This window comes from Cygnus olor, chromosome 1 (assembly GCF_009769625.2).
Source record: "Cygnus olor isolate bCygOlo1 chromosome 1, bCygOlo1.pri.v2, whole genome shotgun sequence".
Lineage (NCBI taxonomy): Eukaryota > Metazoa > Chordata > Aves > Anseriformes > Anatidae > Cygnus > Cygnus olor.
Genome location: NC_049169.1, coordinates 39,529,698 through 39,544,974, shown reverse-complemented (window position 1 = coordinate 39,544,974; position 15,277 = coordinate 39,529,698). Strand labels below are relative to the sequence as shown.

Genomic DNA, 15,277 nt, shown 5'->3' with positions numbered 1-15,277 from the left:
AGCATGTATGAATACCCTAGCCATATCCAGGTTTGTACCTTTCCCTTTTTTCTCTTTCCTCACAGCTAGCTCTGTTCAGTGCCTAGCAAGACATTTCCCTTTAGGATCTTATCACGAACAAGCAAAGACTGGCTACGGAAGCTGTGTGCATGATAAGAACACTATACAAGTTAATATTACCTCAGCAACATGAACTTAATTATTCTGATAATATTGGAAAAGTTATTTCTCCACTTTTGAAGAGACAGGCTCTGCATATTTTTAAAAGGCAAAACTTATATCCATAACCAGAAAGCTTTGGTCTGCTCTTCAATACAGCATATAAATGGTTTATGGATTTCATCAAAACTGATTAGTTCATTGTCTAGACCACAGATTATTTTTCATAAGATTTCTTGTCATATCTGTGAGCCATTCCTGTAATGATGGATGAGACTGGTGCCTTAAAATCATCATTTTCTCTGTCAGGAGGGAAACCCACTGAACCCTGTCAGATGGAATTTCACCTCATCCCCTCTAGCCTTATATGATGTAAGAGCATAATGCATTCTCAGAGAGGTGTACATGAGTGCAGGATTGAACCTACACATAACTAAAGGATTGCTACTCAGAAGTAGAATATGAACTACAGAGTTGTTATAGCAGTTTAAACTCCTGCTTGGATAAACTGAAATTGCTACTGAATCATTATATCAACCACAGGCTTTGACATTTAAATCAAAGCCCAGTGATTTTGGCCCTTCTGAGGAATGGCATTCCAAAAACAGTGTCTGTCACTGTTAGCTTTATTCTCTCATAAATGAGAAGTATGGATCATGTAAAGGCATGAGCATCAAGAAAAATCCATGTGCAGTTTGCAAAGAAGTGAAACAGTATGCCTTCTGTAATTCCAGGCCAAACCTTAGAGCTTGGAATGCCATACAGGCAATTCTATGCACACAAATAAATCACATATGTTATGTTCACATGGCCCTTGTAACATATTTTTCTGCAGTTATGGGGTGACAATGAGTCCAATAGTACATGAAGTGGGAAAATGTATATGTAATAATTCTCTTTTGCAGTAAAATTAAAGTCATTTATAGTAATAGACTAGGAATACACCACTGTCAAACTTATCAACAGTTTTTACTTTAACCATTTGTCACTCAGAAAAATCTGCTTGCTGCTGATTTTCAAGAAAAAAATGAAATGTGCTACTTCACATTTCATTTTTAGCAGTTAATTGCTTCATAATTATATAGCATACAGAAAAGCAAAGAGATTTTATAAAAGTAGAATGGTTCTGAAATGTTCGTTTCCCTCTTTATTTCCATTTCTTATGCAGATCCATCTGAAGTATCTACTGTAAACTGACTTTCTAAAGGAAAGCAAAGTTAAATATCCCTAGAAAGGATCTGAACAGCAGCTTTAACTTCTCATCACTTTGAAGGTAACAGTACTGACATATATTGCTGTGCAATGCTAAACTACAGCCCCACCTCTGGATAACAGATGATTGTGTGGCAGATGCACACAGAGCCCTTCCCTGTTTCCCTGAGCTTTCCAGTGCATATTGTGGTGTCTGTTTAGATGATAAACTCCTGGAAAGGCCTGGACACGTACATTTGTTGTGTCAGCTCTACTATTTACAGTGTTTAAAACTATAACCATGATTAATCCAGAGAGAAACTATCCTAAGGAAGCCAATGTCACTTGCCCTGCAAAAGCAGGGCCCCATATGTGGCATAAATGCAGTTTGCTCCCCGCTACTTGCAGTGCCTGCTACAGCTCCCCAAGGATCCATGCATCTTAAGGCCAAATTCATGGGTCACTCAGGGGAGATGAACACCGACTCTACTGGACTGTGAATTACACCATTGATACTTAACCCCTCCAAGCCTGCAGCCTGACTTTATATACACCTCTGTGCCTCCCACAACACTTACCTGTGCTATTCGGCCCCACTGAACCCCCATTTTCCTGACCAGAATGACCTGCTCCCTTGGCCAGAACGCTGCACTGAGCATCCATCAAAGTCTTGTTTTAATACCAGTTAGTGCCCCACTTTGTGTACTTGTAGAAAAATTGGCCCCTTTTATCATGTCACATAAATTCCGTCTCTTGCAATGTTAAAAACTAAATGGAGTAATTTATCATGAATTATCAAATGGCATCTCATTAATTTGACTTTCCCTGTCTACTGTTTTCACAAGAATTGAAGCAACGGTGACTTTTCAATGAGGAAAAAGCAATAAGAAAACAAACAAACAAAAAGAAAATATTGAAAAGAAAAAATAGAAAAGAGAAAAAAGAAAAAAAAAAAGAAAAAAAAATAAAAGAGAAAAAAGAAAAAAGAAAAAGTAAAAAAGAAAAAAAGAAAGAAAAAAGGAAAAGGAAAAAAAAGAAAAAAAACGATGACAAAAAGATGACATTCATTTTCAGCATGTCAATCTTGCTTTTCTACTTCATTTGATGGTAGGAAAGGACATTTAATGACACAAAGCCATTGTGCATATCAAGCTACATGTGCCTGTGGGCAGCGCACCAACAAATGGCACGCTCATTGTTGTAACACCCTAGACTGTAATTTATAACTAAGCCATAGGACTTTAATATAAATTGGTGGGTTACTTGTGAAAGGTGAATAGCATAGGCAAGTTTCACCTTTTCCTAAGAGTGTACAGCGCCTCTCTTTGGTATTTATGCTTACTTAACATGACTTTCAAATAGTAGCAAACTAGCTCCATCATCTAACTGGCTATAGTAAACTTCCCACCTGCAAAGCCTTCCTTAAGCAAGCAGCTTCCCCTCATCTGTGGTGAAAATGCCATGGAAGCACAGAGAAAAACAAAAGGGGGAAGAGAACAGGAAATACACTTCCCAGAGGAGAAACACTTATGTATTGTATTGTCTGCTTGGACAGTAAACTCTCGGCAGAGCCAATTCTGATATCTTTTTCTGTCCACTATATAGCACTAAATCTCACTTCCAATGTTTAGAACTTATCACTGTAATACAATTTGTAGGCAAAATTTCCTAAGAAAGCCAGCATACCTTGACCTATTGGTGCAGAACACTATCCTTCCACATATCCACAGATGGAGGGCAAATTTTTGCTTAGGCAGATAATGACAGGACAAGGAGGAATGGTTTTAAACTATAAGAGGGGAAATTTAGATTAGAGTTTAGGAGGAAATTCTTCACTTAGATGGTGGTAAGGCAGTGGAACAGGTTGCCCAGAGAAGCTGTGGATGCCCCATCCCTGGAGGTGTTCAGGACCAAGCTGGATGAGAGCCTGAGGAACCTGATCCAGTGGGTGGCATCCCTGCCTGTGGCAGGGGGTGGAACCAGGTGATCTTTAAGGTCCCTTCCAACCTGAGCCATTCTGTGATTCTATGATCGCCAAGAACATTTGTAATTCTGTAATTCACATATGAAAATAAACTATTAAGAGTCTACTCACCCCTAATATTCCACTTTACAAAACACTTTCACACCCAGAAGTCTTTACTTATGAATTACAGTAGTTGTTATTGCAATAAATACTGAATACCTGACAAATCTATTTGAGAAAGTCTCCACAGTACTTATAAGTCTTAACATCTCTGTTTTAAGCAATCAAAAACCAGTAATCCCACTTTTACAGAGTAGTAAAATCCACTTGTATTTTATATGGGTATATACAGGTGCACAAAAGAAATTTTTAAGTGAATAAGGAAGAATCATTCTTACGCTGCACTAAACTGTGAGTCATGAACATTTCCAGCAGTCCACAGTCACTTGTTTTATACTCCATTCACAAAGGAACTTACTTCAGCCCAGGATTTAAACATATGCTTAATACTATACTAGGTTGTTCCAATACAGCCAGGAAAACAACAATTTACTGCGTCATGTTTGAGTTCTGTAATATTCATCTTCTAAAAAACAATAACTAATTTATAAACATTTCCCAATAAACTTAACTATATTTTTAGGCATTCCTCGGTAGGAATATTCTATAAACTCCAGATGTGTCAATCCAAATCCAGTATTAAATTTCACCTTTTAATGATTTAAATCTATGCTACAAACATGAAGAAGTCAAGGTTAAGAGCATGCCTTCTTTCCCACTAAGCAAGAGGTGTGAACACTGAAGCTTCTAAGGTTGAACTGTAATTCTCTAGAATCAGCTCTATATGTTTGCCCTTATAATATGACATCAAAACTGCTTTAAACAACAGGACGAGGATTCCCCAGCATCAGTGAAGAATGTCAGCTTGTCTCTGGGACAAAGGAATTGTGCGGAGTCAGGTGTGAGTGGCAAGGAATCAATATAGTAAGTGGAAAAAGAACAGGGCCAGAGGTGTGTAAGTGTCTACTGATTTCAGTCAGTGGAACGGTCCCTATAGGACCATTTCAGCTAGCTTCAAAATGGAACTACTAGAACCCCCTGCCTCGTACAGGGGTCCAGTTCAGGTCTTGACTGCTTCCCAAGTCAAGTGATTTATCTATCTGATACATGGTTACATCTGCCAACTTAAGGTATGAGCACGGAGAGGTCCACTCCAAATTATCACTTAAACTATCAGACCTTTCAGCCACATTGCAAGTTACTTCATGGAGTGTGCCAAAATCAAAAGAAATGAAGAGGAAACAGATGCATGACATAAGATTGCATAACAGTCAGAGAGAGAGTTGTCACAATGCAAATTGGCCCACTAAAGCTTTATCTAGTTCTATTACTCTAATGATTTTGTTCCTTTAACTAGCTTAATCTTTACTAAAATTCAAATGGAAGGTTCACCACAAGCTACTGGTTCTGCAAGAGCAGAAGCCGTAAAAATAACACATGAAGCACTTAACTTAAACAGCTACAGCCTCTTGAAAGATGTTCATTGAGAAATGTAAGTACCTGTTGTCTCCAAAGTCAGGATCCTTGGTTTTAGCATCACTATCATAAACAAAACGCTCTTGGGAGATTACTATGACATTGTCCGTAGTTTCATTTCCCAAGATAGTGATAACAGGATAACCCATCTGCAGTGTCCACTGATCCATTACTTCTTGGATGTTTACAGATTTTCCAACCCTTTTTAAAGCCTTCAAGAAAAAAAGAAAGGTTTTAGTATGTTGAAGCAATGCCACAATCCAACATGTAAAACTCTTTTTTTTTCTTCTATCCCAGAAGAGTGTAACTTGTTTTAGAGTTTTCAATAACTATCAAGCATGTACATACAACCATGTTTACACTCAGTATAGACATACATACTACATAATTACACCAACAGTCTCTGGGTATCTTAAAAACAAACATCAAACAATCTTGCCAGAGACACAAGCCACAATCATAGCCAGGTTTTCCAAATCATTCAAGCATTTTTGCTGTAAAGGAAGAAACAACCTGTTTTGCAGGGTCTTTACAAGTGTCACAGAAAAATTGTGTGGCTGTTTCCAAAAGGTGTTCTTGACCAGCAAATGTTTAAAAAAAAAAATAAATTGTCAACAGTGTTAGTTGATTTAGGGTACCTGCAGTAAGGCATGTTATGTTCAAAGGGCCTGATTTCTGAAAGTACAGAGCTTCTTTGCTCTGAAAATCAAATGTCTGGTAATTTGAAAATATTGTCCCTTGTGTCTAAAGTGAGACCATGTATATAATGATATCCCCAGCTCCTTCAAAAACTGCACATCACAACACTATAGGATTAATGTGTCCGTATTTGACATAGTATGTCAATAAAAGGCTGGTTTACAGGTGGAATTTCATCTGAAACAAAAAAGAATCTATGGCTTCATGGGAGATGAGACTGGATATGAGAATGACAGACATCATTTGCTATTCAGCAACAGAAATGTGTCTAGCTGCTGAACAGCCCTAGATCACAGATGAATGAACCTCTGATGAATACAAGCAGAACCCAGCAAGAAGTCTTCAGAACTGAAGCTGCAATTGCAGTGCATTAGGAGCAAAGCAACAGGCAACACATGTGCTTATAGGTGAGGGAAACAGAATTATTAGCCTTAACAATATATTTGAGTATACAGTATAGCCCTAGTGTTTATGGCCCAGAATGAAGTCTCATTTTCATTCTATTAGCTGTGGGTTCTGCTGTTCTTTCAAGAGTGTGTTCATCCCTCTCTCTTCCCATTGCCAAGCCCTTCTGCAAAGGCTTTAACAGAGAAAGCTACCACGTGAGAAGCAAGAAGCAAGAAAAACTTTTGCAGTGCCATTCAAATTCAAATTAAGACAGAGATTTAAGAGCCTAAAAGAATATTGCACATCTCAACTCTCATGTCAGTGCAGACATAAGGTTCAGTTCAGTTGCCCACTCATAAACAGCTAATGCTCTTTGATCTTGACCTACTACTCCAGAAGGGCACAGATTTTCCCACAAAACTTGGATCAAATCTACTGCCCCTAACTAGATATATAAAACACCCTACAGCACCTAAATTGACACTAGCTGACATATTTGAACAAAACTGACATATTTGAACTACTATCGACAGTCAGTTCGGGCTCATCTTAAGGCAGCTGATGGTTGAGGCTCATCATCTAGTGGCTAGTCAATTGGATCACTCTCTATACTCTGCTGACTATATTGACTAAATTTTGGGACTCCAGTTGTTCCTATCCAGTCAGTTGAAACGTCCTGCAATATTCAACACATCCTCACAGAGCTGGTAGAGCTACAGCAGACACGAATATCTCATGTTGTAGCTGGAAGCCTGGTACAACACCTTAAGGCAGATGTTATTATATGTCTATGAACACGTAACTGAATCTAGTCCAACTGAACCGGAGCTTATAGATAGATACCTACTTATCTAGATAAACGCAGATGTCTTGACTTCCAGCTGAATCCCGGCTTTGGTGTCAATGATTACAATTAGATTGCCATGTTTACGTATGGCTTGAGTTCGTACTTGTGCCAAAATTCCCTTACTGTCCTCTATATTGGCTTATACTTTGTCTCTATTCTGGAGTGCCCAGACTAGCTCTGTAGGTAATGAATTCAGGCATCATTAGCTCACTCTTCTGAAAATTAAACTCTGCCCTTGCAGATTCCTGGACCTGGGTCTACAAACTCAAACTTTGTTGTAGCAACAAAAGGGAGCATGGGCACAGAAACTATTATTCTCTGCAAACGGTACAGTAATAGCTACCTGTTCAGACCAAACTTTAAAGATTTAATAGTTTTGTCCTTCACATGAATCATAACTCCACACAAAATCACAAACACACCTGATGTAGATGCTAAAGAAGAGCACTTCTGTGTGCCTTCTAGCTTATGGGCCTCAGCCTGCTGCCACTACAGTCAATCATAGCAAATTCCACAAAGTAGTTTTTACTGCACATCAGTGACATAGCACAAACAAGGAAATATATTCTAACATAACAAAGACCCGAAATAGTTGGGGGGGGGGGGGGGGGGGGGGGAACATTTCAGTGTTGCTACTGTTAACTCAAATGGAATTTCTTTGTATTAATGTTTAAATTTGCTCTGGGGTCTGACAATCTCATTATGCTCTATTCAGTCCTAACCTTGCCAAGAAAATACTACAGTAAATTCTTGCTTCTCCCTCAGTGCAATAGATTAAAGCATTTTACCTTTGACAATGTGTTCCAGAGATCATTTCTGGCTGCATTGCCATACTTGTGAATGGTTAAATAGTCCTACAGAAATAAAAATACAAATACAAATCAGTATTACTATACACAAGCCAAACAACTAGAGCTGTGAATCATTGCTAGTATAAGTTAAATCACATTAATGTTTGCATTTGTCAGAAATCTAGAAATATACAATATGTTCATCCTAAGGAAGTAAATAAACAGTTTCTTAAGCTAGTTTACAACGCAAAAATTATTGCTAAGAATTTTCACTTACAACATTCAACGTTCTTCTTTTTCTGTGTAAGTTAATCTATAAGCTAAATATTTTGAATATACTTTTAAAGTAATTGTCTAATCTCAGTACGGATTCCTAGGCAAAGAGGAGAAGCTTCTGAAACATAGTTCCACTTGCTATTTGAATGAGGACATTCTGTGTCTAGTGTGAATAATTTCATAGAAACACAGGATCACAGAATATCCTGAGTTGGAAGGGACCCAACAAGGATCATCGAGCCAGTGTGTGTGCAGCTGGCCTAGGGTGATTACAGAAAAGTATTACATCTTATAAAAAGATCCCAAAGTTTGGAGATCTCTAGATCTTCATAACTGTAAATGCTTCATTACATTTTCATACAAATGCACTCAAACTCCTCATCTACTCTATATTGCAAGTAAAGAGACTCCTATCACTCTTAGGTGGTGGTGGTGGTTATTCGTTTTAATTAATTATTTGCAGATCATGGAATTATAGAATATCTTGAGTTGGAAGGGACACACAAAGATCAACAAATCCAACGCCTGGCTTCCACGCAGGATCACCTGAAAATCAGACCATGTGTCTGAGAGCATTGTTCAAACGCCTCCTGAACTCTGGCAGGCTCGGTGCTGTGACCACTTCCTTGGGGAGCCTGTCCCAGTGCCTGACCACCATTTCAGTAAAGAACCTTTCCCTAACACCCAGCCTGACCCTCCCCTGTCCCAGCTCCATGCCATTCCCTGGGTCCTGTCGCTGTCCCCAGAGAGCAGAGCTCAGCGCCTGCCTCTCCGCTCCCCTCGTGAGGGAGCTGCAGGCCGCCATGAGGCCTCCTCTCAGACTGCTCTGTTCTGGACTGAACAAACCAAGGGACCTCAGCTGCTCCTCATATGTCTTTCCTTCTAGATCCACCCTGATGATTGCTAGATTTATTATAACAGATTTAACTGAGCAATAGCCTATCATCAAAACTACAAACTCTTATCTAGGGAAATCCTGATGCGTCAATGTCAAAATACCTACTACAGACAACTCAGGCTTTAACAGATTACCACAAAGGTTCTCCACCTTCACAGTGGAATGCTACAGCGGAAAAGAGGTGACTGGAACCAAACTCTGTTTTTGCACAGGTATACATGTGTATTTTCACAACATACATGACTGAAGGTCTGAGGGAGTTATAAACTGAATGCTTTCACTTCTTCAGACATAGTTTCAATGACTGAGAGTCCATTCTTCTCCCATGGTAACCAGAAATATAATGCCTGATAAGCTACCATCATATTAAATTAATTTCTGAAATTATTAGGTTAAGTATATCACCAGGTTGGGTCTGCTCTGTTCAGGCCCAAAATGCTTCTCTTTTTCACAGTCATCTGGAGAAACAACACTTAGTTTCCCACCTTCCTGTGTCCCTAGACAACAGCTCATTCAAGTACAGAAGTGAAATTCAGCAATGAGTGTTTGAATCACATATATTTCCAGCATTTTGATTGGAAGAATTAAGTGAAAAACCACACATCAGAGAGTGTAAATCAATGGGTTACGCTGCATTTGAATTTCCACCATCTTCACTTTACACAATGGCAGGAGACAGACCCTAATTTACAGCACAATGATAAAACTGGGACGAATTTGCTGACTTTGTTATCTGTGCTTTGTGTGAAGTACGATACTTTGGGAATAATTAGTGTTTGGAAAGCAAATTTTCTGATATACAAATTGTAGCACCTGTGACAGATTTAGCTTTTGTCAGACAACTCAAAGTACAACAGGCAGCAACTCCCATTTAATCACAGGCTAGGAAGGCTAAATGAGAACACTGACTCTCTAAACACAGTACGAGTCTTAACAATGCCATGGGAATAACTTGGAAAAAAAAGACAACATAATACAGGCTGCACCTATAGCACACTGTGCTTCCATTTTGTCTAAAAATACAAAGTCATCTGAGGCAGAGTGAAATATTAAATAACTTTCAAAGCTAAAGAAGTTGAATTGCAAATTAAAAAGCTAAAATAGGAATAAACAAAAGTAGGACGAGGTAAATAAATAACAACAAATATACATGTGCACTCTAAGTGGTGCTAGAAAACACTGCATGTTTTGGTTCTTCTGAGAGTTGTTTTCAGAATCATTACACAGCAAAATAAAATGGGTGGAACACTTGAGGATTTATGCTTTGCTCACAATAATCCTGTTAACCAATGTACTATTAGACATAAAATTTTATGTTTACTTTTCGCATTCACAGAGACTACAAAGGGATGAAATGCTTCTGTCCTATTATTTTGCTTTTTAGCTACCAATACACAGGTAGCTCAACACCAATGGTTAAAAATTCATTATCTTCCAATCTAATACGTTTTTTATATTAAGGAAAACAAAGATAATCATAACATTTACCATGAAATAAGAAAATACAAAGATAAACACAACATAAGAGTACAGTCCTTGTACCACAAAATTCGACTATACATTTTTTCATTGCTTCATTAAAGCTGTATTTAGACCATACACATTAACTCAAAACAGGAATTTTACCTAATGCATACTACAGAAAAAGCAGTCCTAAGGGACAGTATGCATCAAAACATGTTTCTGACAGTAAATCTACATTGCAATTCAAAATCTGAAAGCAGTTTTTACAGGCACAAAAGCATAAAGCTACTGAACCAAGTCCCATCAAAAATCCTCATTTATCAGCATATTGTTTTCAACAATAACCAGTAGCAGATACCTAGAAAGGGTACAAAATAGGGCAAGCACACAGCGATACTTCCCCAGTATACTCTTCCAACATCCAGGACTTCATGGCCCAAGGAATCCTGAGCAAATTAATATCTTTGAATTTAGTAATCTTCCATGAATTTGGCCAGTCACTTTCTGAACCCATAAAAATGTTGAGCATTTGCAATACTTCATAAAAAAGCATTTCACTCTTCAGTGATCTATTGTGTGAAGATGCCTTTGTTCCAACCATCTGCCAGTCAGTTTCATCTGCTGCTCCCTAGTTTTGGCTCTAGAAGAGACAGGGAACTACTGCTTCCTACTCTACTCTCTCCAAGCCATTCTTGCTTTACAGATCTCTATTATAAGTGCTGTCATACCAGACTTTGCTTTTAAACTGAGGACACCACCAGACCCAGACACTCCCCACTATGCTGCCAACTTACGTTTGTTACCACCATCCAAGCTAATGTCTTCAAAGCTAGCTAGGGTTGAACCTAGTTAGGGTTACCATGACCCACAGCCTTAAGTTTCATTTCCAAATTAGCAGCTCCTCTTGCAGTACCTTTCATGGATAGTCCTTCACCTTCAAAAAAGAAAGGGCTTACACATATCAGCATCAAGTACATTCCACAAAATATTAAAATAGGAGTCAAAAGATCTATCCATACCCTGGTTGTCTGTTATAAGGATGGAACAAGCAGGAATAGAATAATTTTTTCCTGCTGGAGACCCATATCTAAATCTTAAGTAGCTTGCAAAGGGAGAGAAGCTATATTCTCATTCACTGTAATTCTCCAGGACAGGAATATTTACTACCTCTTTGCCTTTATATTGAATAGAAAAGAACTAAAGCAAAAAGAAGAGAGATGCAATCCACAGAACATGAAAGGAAGATGACACTGAAAACACAGCTGCCTGAATCTAAGCTGTGCTCTGCACAGCTCCAAAGGAAGTAAAGTGACTTAAAGCAGCTTTCTCATAAACACATATGCCCAGAACCATCTGGCTGCGAGGCTTCTTCCCATCACAAAATTGCATGTCTATCACCTAGAAAAGCTGTTCCATCAACTGGAGTATTCTGGAGCATGGAGAGAAGCCTCAGCCACTTTCCCAACTTTCAGCTAGCATATGTGTCAGGAGAGAAACATCATGAAAACCTCTTTAACTACCCAAGATTCTAGAGGGCTCTTCTACAGCTCCCCCTTTCTTTCTCACTGTAATGCTATCTTTAAATGTTTTCTTTGTCATGGGGGTAGTAGAAAGTTCACTGGTCCTGGCACAGTGTCTCAACATGAAAATTAAACAACCACACACACACACACAAAAATATCACAGGATACCTTCACCTCTATCAATAAAAAAAATGTAATTGGACAATGTGGTTTTGTGACATGTGTTCTAGTAGTTTTTAATATCAAATTCCAAAAAGAAATTCAAAATCTGTCATTCCATGAAAACAGATTCCAATTATTGCACAACCAAAGATCTAGCAAAAATAAAATCCCAACAGATTTAGACTGTAATATAATGTTTTGTCAAATAGTAATCTTAATCCTCCCCAAAAAATAATTTCAAATTATTTTATTACTTGAATTTATTACTTGAATATTGAAGCAGATGGTTTGAACAGTAGTAGATATGTAAAAAAAAATGCTAAAGGATTTTGAAAGATGTTTTCAGTAATATTGTATTGATTAAGCTTGCAGTCCCCTTATTGTGTTAGACTTCTTTTAAGTAAAAAGATTACTCTAAGGGAAGAAGTCTTTTATCCTTTTGAAATCATAGTTCGCTCAGTACTGCGAGGAACTGAGCCTCTTGGCTTCAAGAAAATGAACTACCCTACCATCCAAACATGATAATGCTCACAAATAATAAAAGGTAGTTACTGATAAATTCAAAGAAGTTACAAAAGTGTACAGGGGGAATAAGTCTTCAAACATATATCTTACTTTCAGGGGAGACTTCGGATCTGTAACTGGGAACTGAAACATCATTTCTAGGACCAAATTCCTTTCTCAGTTTATCAGTGTAAAGCTGATTGGTTCACTGAACCAATCAACTGTCCCCGACTTATATGAGTGGTGCTGAGATCTAAATCAGATTAACATTGAATAACTTACTCTTTCTCCTAAAGATAAATGGGAAATTCTGCTACATGAGATGAGTGAGGAAAAAGTAGCAACATATTTCATAGCAACATTCTTCTGAATGCCCTTATTTCTCAAGGCTCACGAAACAGCAGTGTTGCCTCTACCTTCCCCTTTTGTCTTCTATTCCTACTCCTGGATCCATATTCTCTTCCCTTCCGCCTACAGTATGTTCTTGTTGAACATTTTTATACCTGATTTCTGTATCTGACCTAAGATTTAGAGCAAATAAAAACATTTCTTTCAGGTGGAAAACAGGCTCTAAGGTTCTGGCTATCGAATCCAGTGTGGGTCTTTTTTTGTTTGTTTGTTTTGTTTTGCTTTGTTTGAATTTCTGTACTTAGTGAAGTACTTAGAGCATAGTGAAACTATGCACTGAGTATTATGAAAAAGATCAGACAGAAAGAAGTATGCTGGTGATTTTAGAAGACTGTTAAGAGAAAGATGATCAATCAAATAGAGGTCTCCATCAACAGACCTCAAATATTCGAGAGAAAAGTTTATTTTGAAATGCCTTTTAAAATGGAGATGTTCAGATGCTCTTTTCATACTAATGGTTGATTTTAACATTCCTAATCAATAAGCTATTTTTTACAGTGAATTAGTTAACCTACATTAAACCTTATAATAGAGAGGTTCAGAACTGAAGTTGACTAAACTCAGTGGCTTCGAGTCACACTAAAAACATCACGATGAAGTAACAGCTTCAGTTTTGAAAGTGTCTGCATGGGGCTATAAGGTTTAACTAATCCAATTACAATTCACACCTTCAACAACTTTGAATGAACTTTCACTTGTCCTTGTATAAATGCAGATTAAACCTTACCTTATTTACGTGAAATTAAAAACAAAACTCTGAATTAGCATTTTACAAAACTTTGAACAATCAAAACATATTGCTGCTATTTTTTTCTTATTATTTCTAATAATTCTGCACGTACTAGTGGAGCTACCTGTTGAATCTCTTCCAAACAGAGATTTCTTGACTAACATATTTTAAAATTATTAGTAATTCTAGCTGTCTCTTCGCTTTCTGAAAGTGGTGTTCCTGTAAGATGGCCTGGCCTGGCAGACAGGATTGCTTTTTACTTTTTTTAACCATCTCCAACTCATTTTTGTCTTTTGTCTTTAAATAATGACACAAAATAATTATCTGCTCCTTATACAATCATACTTTCTCAATTGCTCTTTTATCCAGTCTGTATTTTTGCTACTGGGTGCATTATGCAAGCAGAAATTCTTAACAGCAAGTAACAATTTACATATTACCAATAATTTTATTGATCTACCTCAGGAGAACCATGTTTAAAATATCCAATGTATCAGCAACTTCTTAGCTAACTTCTAGATTCAAATGCATAAGTAGGTTAAAAAAAAAAAAAAAAAAAAGTTAAACACAGCCTGAGAGGTATTCATTGTACTTTAGATGCATCGTGCAAATACTCATTTCAGCTGTGTTTTGCTTTCTTTTTGGGATAGCAACTCTGTCATTGCAAAAAATCACAGAGATGGAAGTCTGTGGAATCACATCAACGTACAGCAGCTGAAATTTCAGCCCTTTATTTTCAAAAGGTACATTTTCAAAAGGTACATTTAGATTTTTTTCACACACGAGAGTAAAACAATGCTTACAACCATCAGCAACCGGAAAACATCCACTGTCAACATGTCATATCTGCAATTAAATCATTATATGTGAACAGCAAGCTATAACTACTAATCAGGAAGAGTGATACTGGAACCATATACAGAAATAAATCTTAATTTTCTCTAGAGCCAATGATGTTGAATATGCCAGCATAATTATAGTATTTTACTTTTTCCTTCTTTTTTCTTTGTAATTCATAATACTCCTATCTGTTATAACAATAATCAGATCAGTAGAACTGACATTTCTGGTGTTTTATGGGTCAATGAGATTTTTAGCATTGATTTCAGTGGGAGAAGTATTAAGGCAATGTTGAGAGTATCTCACCCATAGTGTTGAAAGTGTAACATTCAGAGGATACAGACAGGACCCAATCCATGTCCTAAACAGCTCTCTGTCCAGGCTGAGACATGAGAGAAATTGTTGAGAGAAAGAAGGAGGAAAGAGCCATCATTAAATCAGTGGGACTGCTTGCTTTGTTCTATCTGCTTCTTGTTGTTAAGGAAAGAGACCAGTACTGTAAATCAGAAGTAATCCAAACAAAATCAATATGGCCCTGTCATTTTCATTTCAATGTGAGAAAAGAAACTCCAACCAGTGTAAGACACACAATTTTGTAATTAATACTTCTTCTGCATTGCAGCTCAGTGAATCCAAGGTGAATGGGGTATCTAAATAAAAGAGATCAAAAATTTATACTCAAGCAAATTTCCAGAGTCATACACGTTACTTTAAAATATATCCTGCTTTGCTGAGAATCCTTTTTAAAAGATCAGAATTATTATATTGGGAGGTTCATTTGCCTTATTAAATTCAGCTTCACTCATTAGCTATTAACATAGAAAGGAAGGAGGTTCCATTTTTAAATACAGCAACAGCAATTTCAGTGTGGTGGCAAAACAATTTGCATTAGAAGA

General features: G+C 37.4%; 1 protein-coding gene across 1 annotated transcript in view; it reads right to left on the bottom strand.

The window, feature by feature from the left end:
• The window catches only part of TRHDE (thyrotropin releasing hormone degrading enzyme), a 204,650-nt gene that overhangs the window by 62,053 nt on the left and 127,320 nt on the right, over positions 1-15,277 (bottom strand). Inside the window, 2 exon segments of the mRNA XM_040553451.1 lie at positions 4,877-5,064; positions 7,574-7,639. Coding sequence (XP_040409385.1) covers positions 4,877-5,064; positions 7,574-7,639 — 254 coding nt within the window.